The 12,082-nt window shown below is 49.4% G+C and overlaps 1 protein-coding gene across 4 annotated transcripts in view; it reads right to left on the reverse strand.

Annotated features, from left to right (window-relative positions):
* FANCG (FA complementation group G) overlaps positions 1-12,082 on the reverse strand; it is a 158,216-nt gene that overhangs the window by 25,471 nt on the left and 120,663 nt on the right. For all 4 annotated transcript variants that reach the window (XM_029581683.1, XM_029581670.1, XM_029581677.1 and 1 more), the window contains 2 exons: positions 11,643-11,683; positions 3,878-4,036 (listed from right to left, as the gene is read on the reverse strand). In XM_029581683.1, the coding sequence (XP_029437543.1) occupies positions 3,878-4,036; positions 11,643-11,683 (200 nt within the window). The remainder of the gene's footprint in view (positions 1-3,877; positions 4,037-11,642; positions 11,684-12,082) is intronic.

The raw sequence follows: 12,082 nt of genomic DNA on the forward strand, positions 1-12,082 counted from the left end.
AGCGGTCCCTAAGAAAAGACACTCATAGAGGCCAGCAGGTATCAAATTGACTCCTGAACAGGGGAAACCCTGGATGGTCATCGGGGCTCCTTCGTTAATGTGCTGTGTCTTAGAGCGACCAAGGATGAGTGCTACCACTCGACCAGTTCTTGGGACTGGTGAGAAACTAAGAGTGAACGCCAGATGACGTAGAGCCATCCTTTCTCTGGGAACAGAGGAATGAGGGACACCTCCCCCTCAAAGGGATGCACAGTCGGGTGTCCAGAGGGGCACTTGTAAGGATTGTCCTGGAACACAGTTGAATCTCTCCTTCCAGAAGGGAGAGGGAAGCAACGGGATCGGGGCCTCCTGATCCCTAAAGACCTTTCAGCTCCCCAGAGGAGAGTTGAAGCACAATCACTGATTGCTGAGATGCCAAAGTGACCAACCCACCACAGGCAGCCAGCCAGCCTCGGATGGGGGAGGTCGCCACTGTAATCCACGGAGGGACCCCAGCAAAAATGGTCAAACGACTACCGCTGCCAGTCTCTGGCCCTGGCCTCCCTCTGGGCTTCCCCCACAAAAAAGGAGCTTTGGACATGGGAGAGGGAGAAAGACATTTCTCTGCTGAGGGAGGAGAGGACTCCCGAACCACTCTCCAATGTCTACTCCTTTCAGGATCTGACCAGGAATGCAGTCCTAGGTCAGTCCTGTGGCTACGGAACACAACCTGTTGTGTCCACCTGGAGGGAAAAATACACACACACACAGACGCCCAGATGGCAGAGTGCAACCAGAGCAATGAGCCCTCTGCTGTAAAAGCATGCTACGCGGTACTCATGCAGTGCTATCCCATCCTATAGATGGCGGCACACCTATGATCCTATGTACCGTGCCTGTGGGCAGAATCCCACGCCACAGCTAGGACAGCGCACCATGAGCCAGAATCAGTGGCTACACGCTGTCCCATGACAAGCACAGAGTGCGTGATGACACTTCGTCAGCTAGTGCTCCTCAGCACTGTGCAGTGCAGAACTGATGAGGAGGCTGAGACCATGACGGGACAACGGCAATGGCTGGGGACTGCACAGACAGGGGGGGAATGCCATCTGCCATTGCTCGAGGCACTTGGAATAGATGCCTAGCTTTTCCCGACTGCGCACCAACATCACAGTAACTCCAGTGGCGTGAAGAACAGAGTGACAAGGGCGTCCCCATAACCACTGGTGCTCTGGGTAAGGCATGGTGGAGGGTGGCAGTCAATGGCATCCCCCCCCCCAGTACCCGATAACTCTGCGAGAGGCGGGCCCTCAAACTGCGTCAGGAATGGCTCACCTTCAATTCTCTCAGGGAATGACAGCAACGAAGTCCCTGGTGACCGAAGGTGCCCATGGGGTTCTGCGGTCATATCCTGTGGCCTCTGACTGCAGCCACAGGTGTCCAGAGCGGTGACAGCACCCATAGAGCCCATAGCACTTTCGTGATCACCAATGCAAAGCCACAACAAGGGAACCTAGCGACTCTGCACCCAGGGCTTAGATGGTGCTTGACCGAACCATAATATGTCCGATGGAATATAGCGCCATCTCCGGCACCACAGGTGCCTGTGGACACCGACCGCCCAGTGGCCCTGATGAAGACTCCGGTGACCAAAGTATTCAATGTACCTGTAGTACCAAGGAGGCCATGGGCGTCTGCAGGGAGGGACCCTGCAGCCCATACACAGATCACCGATGCCCAAAGGAACTGATGACCACCAGCACCATCGACTGTTTCGCTCGGCTCACTTATTCATCCAAGGGCATCAATGCAGTGAGCTCGATGGCCTCGCAAGTACTAAGGCTCCAATAGCCGTAGCCTGTGAAAGGACAGTATAGAGCTCCTCAGTGACTCATAGAGGATACCACCAAGGAGCCTCGAGGGCATGGGACCACTACGCTCGATGTCCCAGCATACCAGGGTGCCTTGAGTAGATTGCGACCCCTGCGCTCCATTCAAGGCCCAAAAACCCCTGCCATCTGAGGGCTGCAGGGTTACGAGGCTTCCAAGAACCCCAGCAGTCGATGGCCTCAGGGACAACCAGGGTGCTCTATAGTAAACCCAGCACCTGGTCAGTGGTGCTCGATGTAGTCGAGGCGGGAACAAGAGGCATCGGTGGCCCCGCACCTTGGTGGTCTTGAGGGCTTCAATGGTATCGGAGCAGCACCGCATCGCGATGGCATTGAGGGCATGCACCGCAATGACCTAGTGGGTGGTCGCAGCCGCAAGGGTACACACCTTGATAACATTGAGGGCTGCAGCAGCATTCAGGCTACGCACCTCGACAGCACTGAGGGCCTGCCACTGCTTCAACCTCAAGAGCTCCAAGGGTGGCCACGCATGCACCCTGATGGGATCGAAGGCATCGATGGCACCACGGGTGTCGAGTGCACCATGGGCATTGCGGGCACAGAGGCATCGATGGTACTGTGGGTACAGTGGCATCACATGCGAGGGCACCATGGCATTGAGGGCACTGCGGTTTTGATAGTGCCGTGGCACTGAGGGTACTGCGGCATCGATGGCAGCGCGGCCTTGATCAATGGCATCCGATTGCACTGTTACTCCGCCACCTTGATGCCCAAGTTGGTGCAGCGAGATTCCACTTCCACCGATGCTCATGACACAGGAGGCTGCTATGGCATTGAGGGCGTACCTGCACCTCAGTGGTGTCAAGGGTGACCATGATGCACAAAGGTGGACCTGGTCCCTAATGCGGTCCTAACATTGATGTGTCAGATGAATGGTGCGCTGGTCACAGCTGTGCACGGGCAACCGTTGCTGGGCATGGCACCGAGGTGTGGCAGCAGGCTGCTAGCCCAGGCTCCTGCTCACTCTCTCTCCCAAGGAGACTACACTGCCAAGACTGGCAAGCAGGAGGGAAAGCTACGTCTTCCAGGGCTCCCGCCTGTGGAGACTAGTTCCTTGGGATGTGGGGGGGGATGAGCCTCCCCACAGGAATGGCATGGTCCTCAAGCCCTGCACCATCCAAATCCATCGATGCCGATCGATCGGTGAAACGACATGGAACTCCAGCCAGGGTAGAACTCAGGAGAGTCCCCCCAGGCTCAGCGGCCTACCCGGATCACTGACGGACTGTATAAGTCAGTCCTGTAAGCTCTGGGGAAAGAGAGAAAAAGGAGACAGAGCAAGGAGAGGACACAGAGCAGTTTTTCCTCTTTTTTTTTTTTTAAAGACAGTAACAGACTTTGCCAGGCTGCAGCATGCGGCCAGCAGACAGTTGGAAAGAAAAGGAAAAAGAGAAGAATAAAACTACCTTAAGGAAAGAAAACAGCTGCAGCTCTAGAAAATACCACTTACAAGAACTGTGAGAAGAAAGCAAAGCTGAATACCGTGGGCACACGGCTTCCGTGACCACAAGGCTCCATGGGGAAAAAAAAAAAGAGACTGAGGGACTCTGCCTAGGGGGCAGGATGATGAGCACAGCTGCACGTGCTCAGCAGGGCATGTTCAAGAGTTCTAGAATCTTTGAGATCAAAGTTCCGAGTTGGGTTCCATCTGCTGATGTCACCCACGTGTGAGGACTTCCATTCCTGCTTGCCCTAGGAGAATACCCCAAAGCCAGACCTGTCGGTTACCTTCAAGGACCAGAACTGTGCACCTCCACTTTGGCAGGGTTTGCGGATAGATATTAGTACTTTGAAAATTAAAATAGGATTGTACAATATAAGGGGGTAAGATGGCAAATCTATTAGAGGGAAAAATATCCACTATGTAATGTTTGGGATAAGACGAGCCACATGGAGACATTTAAGCTGGCACCCTTGGTAAACATCAGACCAATGAGGGGGTGCATTAAGGTTAACACTTTTATTCATTCCTCCTTCCCACGTTGTACCTGGAGCTGCCTGCAGGCTGAGCTGCAGATCCTTCAGTGCCTCTTTGTCCTTTCCCAGCTGCAGGAACTGGCGGCCTCTCCCCAGGAAAGCAAGAGACTTCAACGTCCGCAGCACCTGCTCCTGTCTGCCCTCTGGTACCGCTTCATCCCCAGCTGCACCTGGTAAAGAGTGGAAGAGAGCTGCAGCTGAAACAAACCATTGCTCTGTTCTCAGTCACACAAACCTATGGAAAGCTGCATGCAGTTGGGCTTCTACTTCCCATCTCGCTCCCACCACAAGGAAACAGCCCTTCTCATGGGAATGCAAACAGGGTTCCAAAATCGTAGTCCGGAGAGCTGTTGGAAAACCTGAATCTTCTCACCAAGTACTCTTCATATACCTGGGTGGCACTGCCAACCTTCTGTCAGGCAGAAAAGTGAAGAGCAAACTCACTCTTAAGTAGCAGAGCTTGAAATACAGGTCTGAAAATACAAAGGTGCATACTGAACTAACCGCTATCAAACAATCCAAAGATATCAGGAGAAGCAGAAACTGGAAAACGTGCACAGGATCAATGATACAGGAAGAATGACACAGTATTGCTAAAAGATTTTGGGAAGGAGGATCCCAGATGATAGCGTACGAGAAACAACATGTAGGAGTGTGGAGTCTTGGAAGTTGGAAGAATGGAGTTCATCAATGGTTCTCAACCCAATACTTGGGAGTACCTCAGCTGGACACGTTTTCAGGCTCTCTTAATTAATATGCATGGGATATGCACTTATCAACTGAGTTTTTTAGACCCAAATGTAAGCAAATGTGTTCATTATGGAGAACTTGAAAAGCAGATTGGCTTGGGTAATTCTAAGGACTGGGCCGAAGACTGCTGGTATATATGGAAGGGATGTTGTCAGTATCACATTCTAGGGCAGTGATATCACCTAACTGCAAGGGGTGGGGAGAACCAAGCCTGAAGAAGGGGCTAAGGTTAAGCAGGTTGACTATAAAGATAGTCCTAGGCCCAGCTTGCAAGAAAGGACATTAAGAAATAAACATTTAGGTGTTAATCCAGCAAAACGTACTGCACATGGGAGCCATGAAGCTGATTCCAACAAGCTTCTCGTTTATGAATCTAGAAGTTCCTCTCAGGAACTGCTTCAGCTTTGTCAAATAGTTTATTCTCAATGGCGTTCATATTCCAGTGTCTAAGTGAGCTCATCTGCAAGCTTCATTGCAGGGAACAGATCACGAGCAGTCATTCTTACAGAGGAAGCTTGTTCCAGTGTCTGAAAATCCCACGGCACGACTGGAACCCCAGACAGGCAGAATCACAACAGTGGGCATGTCCAAGATTTTATTTATTTATAAGTGAATTGAAGTAGAGAATGATCTTTTATGCAATTTTACATGCCGAATGGTTCTTGGAGATGGGAGTTGAAGTAGGTAGCTATGCTGAGAGCACACTTCCCTGAGTGAGGACTTCCAGTGCAGTTTAGATGACATATGAGGGGGGCCAATCCCAAGATAAACATAATCTTGAATTTCTAACCTGAGCCACAGATTTTTATTTAGTACAAAAGATCCTTATTCAGGACATCTTGATAAGTGGCGATTCATCCCCATATTCAGCTGTACCCAGTAAAAGCAGTTCACGAAATTCCCATCCTCCAAGCTAATTATCATCATGGTCTATTTAGGAAAATTGGTTCTTACCTGCTAATTTTCATTCCTGGAATACCACAGATCAGTCCAGATAAGTGGGTTTATGCATCCCTACCAGCAAATGGAGGCAGGGAATAAAAACTTTTCAGGTGCTGCTACATAACCGAGTGCCACCTGCATTCCCTCAGTATTTTCCTGTACCCCAAGCCAAGATGTCCATTCTCAAAAAACAAACTCCCCAACTAGGACGAATAGGGAAAAACAGCTGGAGCCTCCTAACCTGGAGCCACGTACAAAGGAGGGAAATGAGAGCCTTCAACATATACACACACATTGTAAGATCAGCATTATCAGCACACAGAAGTGACAAAGGTCTTTTGAAATCTAAGGGTACAGGCTTCTGGACTAATCTGTGTTATTCCAGGAACAAAAATTAGCAGGTAAGAATCAATTTTCCTTTCCTGTTCATACGCAGATCAGTCCAGACAAGTGGGATGTACTCAAGCTCTCCTACACTGGGCAGGCACCCAAAAGACCCACGCACAACACACTTTCTCCAAATGTAGCCTACTCTGGCACCCAAACATCTAATTGGTAATATCTGGCACAAGTGTGTAGGGAAGCCCATGTAGCCGCCCGACAGGTTTCCTGCAGTGATGCCAGCTGACTCTCTGCCCAGGAGGCTGCCTGTGCCCTAGTAGAATGTGCATGCAAGCCCTCTGGAACCGAATGACTCTTACAGAGATAGGTCAAAAAATTGTTTCCTTCAACCAGCGAGCAATAATGGCTTTGGAAAACTTGATTCCCTTCTTTGCTTCACTAAACAAGATAAATAGATGATCTGATCACCGAAAATTGTTAGTCACCTTAAAATAGCGTAGCAGAGTCTGGCAAACATCCAATAAGTGAAGCTCCTTTGCCCGCAACGTAATTGACACCAAGTGTGGAAAAGCCAGTAGGTCAACTGTCTGGTTGAGATGAAATAAAGAAATGACCTTCGGTAAAAAGAAAGGAACTGTACACAACAAAACCCCATTGTCCGTAACCCTCAGAAAGGGATCCCTACACGACAAGGCTTGAAGCTCCGAAATCCTCCTGGTTGACCAGATCGCCACCATGAAGATTGTCTTCAAGGTGAGATCCTTCAAGGATGCCCGCCTTAATGGCTCAAAAAGGGAGGTCCACACAGAACCTGAAACACCAAATTAAGGTTCCACGATGGACAAATCCTATGGACCGGTGGACGCAAATGCTTTGCTTTGCTCCCTTTAGAAAACAAATGATGTCCAGATAGGAGGCCAAGGATACCTCTCGCAGCTTGCCCCGAAGACACCATAAGGCTGCTACTTGTACTCTGAGTGAATTGTAAGCCAGTCCCTTTGCCAAGCCCCTCTGCAAAAAGGCAAAGACCCGCAAGGGCTCCAGGCCCTCTTCCATACCCCACGCCTCACTTTCTACACTCTGATATAAACAAGAGAAGTGGCTTCTGGAGTGAAGAAGCAATCACCAGCTCCAAGTAGCCTTTTAAGCATAATCGCCGCTTTTCAAAAGCCAAGCCGCAAGACAAAAGCGAGCGGCTTGATCCGAAAAGATGGGCCTTTGTCATAGCAATCCCTGTAGATGAACCAATCGTATAGGACAATCTATCGCGAGATGAACCAGATCTGCAAACCATGGACGGCGCAGCCACTCTGGAGCTACAAAAATCACCATTCCTGGATGCTGCTCTATGCACCGCAACACTCATCCTACAAGGAGCCAAAGGGGAAACACATACAGAAGGAGCCTTGTTGGCTTAGGTTGGACTACAGCGTCGAGCCCCTCGGTCCCAATCTCTCTCCTTTGACTTAAGAACCGCTTCACTTGGCATTCCCTCGAGACGCCATGAAATCTAGCTAGGGACTGCCCTACCTGGTCCTAAGGAGGGCAAATGCCTCTGCTGACAATGCCCACACCCCTGGATCCACCTCAGCCATCTGCTGAGATACCCGCCTGTACATTGTCCATGCTGGCCATATGAGATGCTACTAAACCTGCTAGATGTCTCTCCGCCCAGACAAAAAGTTCCTGGGCCTCCTAAGCCACAAGGTGACTCTTCGTCCCGCCTTGACAATTGATATAGGCCACCGTCCTTGCATTGTCCGAGAATACACGGACTGTCCAGCCTTGAATCTGCGGAAGAAAGGCAAGTAATGCCATGTGAACCACCCTCGTTTCCAAATGATTGATTGACCAGGAAGCTTCCCCTGTGAACACAGACCTTGGGCTACTCATCCATGACAAAATGTCCCCCAACCTCTGAGGCTTGCATCCGTAGTCACTACCACCCAGTTCAGAATTTCCAGTTCCACTCCTCTCTCCAAATTGGGATGAGACAGCCACCATGAGAGACTGGACTTGGAAGCTTTCTGAAGTGGTAAAGGAAACTGAAATTCTTCCAACAGAGAATTCCAACGGGACAAAAGCACCCTCTAAAGAGGTCGCATGTGAGCAAATGCCCATGGAACCAAATCCAGTGAAGAAGCCATAGAACCTAGGACCTGCAAATAATCACAGACCTTGGGCACAGCAAGAAGCAGTAGTTGAAGCCCCTGCCCCTGTAAGGAATACCCTGCCTGTATTGAACCGCACCCCCAAATACTCCGACAACTGGGACGGCTGCAGGTGACTCTTCGCCAGGTTCACCACTCAGCCCAGAGAATACAACCTCTCCAGGACCCGTTGGATTGAGTGACGGAACTCCAACTCTGACTTCGCCTGGATGAATCAGTTGTCTAAGTACTGGTGAACTAGAATCCCTTCCTTCCTGAGCACCGCCGTCATCACTACCATCACTTTTGTGAAAGTCCGTGGAGCAGTCACTAACTCGAAAGGAAGAGCCCAAAACTGAAAATGCTCTCCTAGCACCACGAACTGCAGAAACTTCTAATGATATAAACGTATCATGATAGTGGTTCACAAAGAGGAATTTCTGGCATCATTAGATTTAATGGAGGCCTATCTAATGGTGCCAGAAACTCCCCTTTGTGAACCGCTATCACAGACCATACGAAAACGTGAGACTTGCAGCCCTGCACTGATCTTCTGCAGATCGAGCATGAGCCAAAAGGTGCCTTCCATCTTGGGAACCTCGAAGTAGACCGATTACCTTCCTTTCTTCCATTCCTTTTGAGGAACTGGGACAATTGCATCCAGGTGTCACAGCCACTGCAACGATTCTCAAATCACTTCTCATTTGACACAGGAAGTGCAATGGAACACAACATAGGCTTCATTGATCGGACGAGAAAATTCTAAAGCATAGCCATCTCTTTTCACCTCCAGCCCATTGGTCTGATGTGATCTTGGTCTGATATGATCCTTGTAAAATAAGGCTAGTCTTCCCCTGACAGATTCCAAGGAAGAGTGGACCAGCTGGACCTCATTCAGAAGCCTTACTTCCTCCGGCCCCTTGGCCGAAACTATCCCGGGAAGGTCTGCATGCACCCTGAAAGGACTGCTGCCTTCCCAAGCTCTGCTTCTGCATGGAAGCGATAGAACCCCTGTTAGAGCAAAATCTCCTCATATCCCGAAAGCGAGATCACAGCAGAAAAGTCTTCTTGCCAGCCTTCTTAACCTTGGGCAACTTATTGCCCTTAGACTCTTATCTGAAAGAGTAAATAACCGATTCACATCTACCCGTTCTAGACCTCTCATGATTTTAAAGACCTCTAACATATCCCCCGTCAGCTGTCTCTTCTCCAAGCTGAACATCCCTAACCTCTTTAGCCTTTCCTCATACTGTTCCATCCTCTTTATCATTTTGGTCACCCTTCACTGTACCTTCTCTTTTTTGAGATGCGATGACCAGAACTGTATACAGTACTCAAGGTGCAGTCTCACCATGGAGAGATACAGAGGCATTATGACATTCTCCGTTTTATTCACCATTCCCTTCCTACATAATTCCTAACATTGTTTGCTTTTTTGACTGCTGCAGGACACTGAGCTGACAATTTCAATGTATTATCCACAAGGATGCCTAGATCTTTTTCCTGGGTGGTATCTCCTAATATGGAACTGAGCAGAGAGATGGTCTCCGGCTGCTGTGGGGGGTGAGAGGGCAATTGCTGTCATCGCTGCACTCGGCTTCCTGCTCCCACTGCCTTTCAGCTGCTCAAGCAGCTAAGTCTACGCAGGCAAAACCAGCTACCGGACCACAGCACACTTCTGAGGGACCACAGAAATCACCTCAGGAATTCTCAATTGGGGGAGGGACCTTAAGGTATCACCGCAGGAGAGCGGGGCTTTCTTTTCCTTAATTCAGATTCCAAATATCTCCTTCCAAAAAACTCGAAGCAATCCCCATAGGGAGATGCACGTCCACCATCTGCTGGAGACGGAGAATACTGGCAGGCTGGGGTCACTGCAGGGTTATATATATGCTGTGATGTCAGCTTGCTCCGTCTCCATCTTCTGGTAGGGGAAATTAAACCTGAGTCCATCTGTCTACATGCTAGGAAATATTACATTTAAAATACATTTGGAAGCATTGTACTGCAACAGATTCATCTTTGTCTGTTTTAAATTATGGAAAGAATACCTAGATAAAAATCTCCACACTCCCCCTCACCTGTGCTGGTTACTGTTCTACTGGTCTCCTAAGTGCCTTTGCTTCTCTTCCTGCCGTGATCTTGTTCTTCTGTTATTCCTCATCTTACCTTCACTTGCTCATTGCCCATAATCCATAACTGACCCTTGGGAGGACTAAACAGGCCTTATGGTCCTCATCTGCCATCATATTCTAGGTCAATGTTTCCCCAACTTCTTCAAGCTCAAGGCACATCTACACTAACAAAAATGTGTGGCACACCGCCAACCTCCACGGAGAAGGTAGCGTGGACATGGAGAGGACTCATAAGCCAAAGAGCTAGGGAAGCACTGAACCCTCCCCTCCACCAGACCCTTTTCCAAATTTGAAAAATAAAGGGGGAGAGAGGGGGGCAGACACACACACGGACCTGTCCGCAATGGAGCAGTGTTACAGAGGCTTTCGAAATGAACTGACCAGCGTGTGTCACAGCAGGCAGCCCCATCAAACCACCGGCGAGACACACACAGGCAGACATGCGTATATACAGTGTGCAAATAACTGCTGCTGGATTTGTTCCTCTGGTTGCTACCCATCAATTTTCTCTACCATCTCCCTGGCTCCTCTGGCACTGAAGGATGAAATTCACATTCACCATGGCCTCAGGATGTTCTTCAGTAACATTTCCTTGGATTTCAGCCACTATGTGGCTCCCCCCCATCATGCATAAAGGAGTCACTCACTAAGGCTGCCTCATTTCTTTCTGCTGCTCTCAAATGTCTTATCATGGTCACATCCTCCTCCTGCCCCAGCTCCTCGTGCTGTAGCTGCTGCTCACTGCATGCAGGATGCTGCTTCTTTCCTTCACTCAGGTCCTCACCATGCATACTGCCCTAATAGCCCTCCCTGCCACCAGACTCCAGCTCTCTCTGCATGCAGGAGAAAGCAGAAATCCAGACAGTGCAAGCAGCTTGGCTGCCGCATGTGAATGCCAGAGCTCCTCCTCTGCTGCTGCTCCCTACCCTCAGCGCGAGACATATGTGGTGTTCACTGCACACTCTCCCCCATCTTACTCAACCTGGGAATAGGACTCAAAGGCGGAGGTTCGAAAGGGGGAACAGAAGGAAGTGCCGAGTGCAACTTATGTGCTGCATAAAACAGGTCCCGGCTCTCCAGCAATTCCCACACTACAGGGGCTCATGCTGTAGCTAGGAAGGAGGAGCACATGCAACTACACACGTGCTCAGAAAGAAGCTCCTTCACACTGAAGATGTCTTTGTTGCTGCGAGGTGCTAAGAGCAGAGCCCAGGTGCTGGCCTGGACCGTACCTGAACATCAGGCAGTGATCACTTTTCTTTGGCACACCAGATTAAGATTACTGGCATAAAAGTGTGCCATTGCAGGCTAGCTGGGAAACACTGCCTTCGCGTACACTTCCGGGAAAGCGAGAAATCAAATTAAAGAAATCGCTGTGCTCAAAAGACCTCAGGGGAGAAAAGTCAGTCATTCCAGAGTATAATGAACACCACACAACTCACAAGAACAAATCTTACCTGTTCTTACAAACTGTACTTTGAAAAGTAAATGTAAGCAGCTAGGAGGAGAAGAAGAGATAAGAGTCAGTGGTCTGTCATACTATATATATATATATATATTTTTTTTTTTATGAAATGTTAAATATCAGACAGGCAAATGGTAGCAAAAGCACACAATGTACAAAACCTGGAATGAACAATGTAATGTAATGGCCCAGGTTACACTAACAATCAGGTGTTCATCGGCAGCAGTGCCCAGGCATTATTCTGTTACACTGTAAAAGGAGAAATTACTACTTACCTGATAATTTCCTTTCCTCTAATGAGGTTGGGCCAATCCCACCAGTGGGTTTTGCACCGCTGCCAGCAGATGGAGACAAGAGTAAGAAGCTGATGTCACGGATATATAGACCTGCCCTGACATCAGTCGTCCATTATTCTCTGGGAAAGCCAAACTG

The sequence above is a fragment of the Rhinatrema bivittatum genome, chromosome 1 (genome assembly GCF_901001135.1).
Source record: "Rhinatrema bivittatum chromosome 1, aRhiBiv1.1, whole genome shotgun sequence".
NCBI lineage: Eukaryota > Metazoa > Chordata > Amphibia > Gymnophiona > Rhinatrematidae > Rhinatrema > Rhinatrema bivittatum.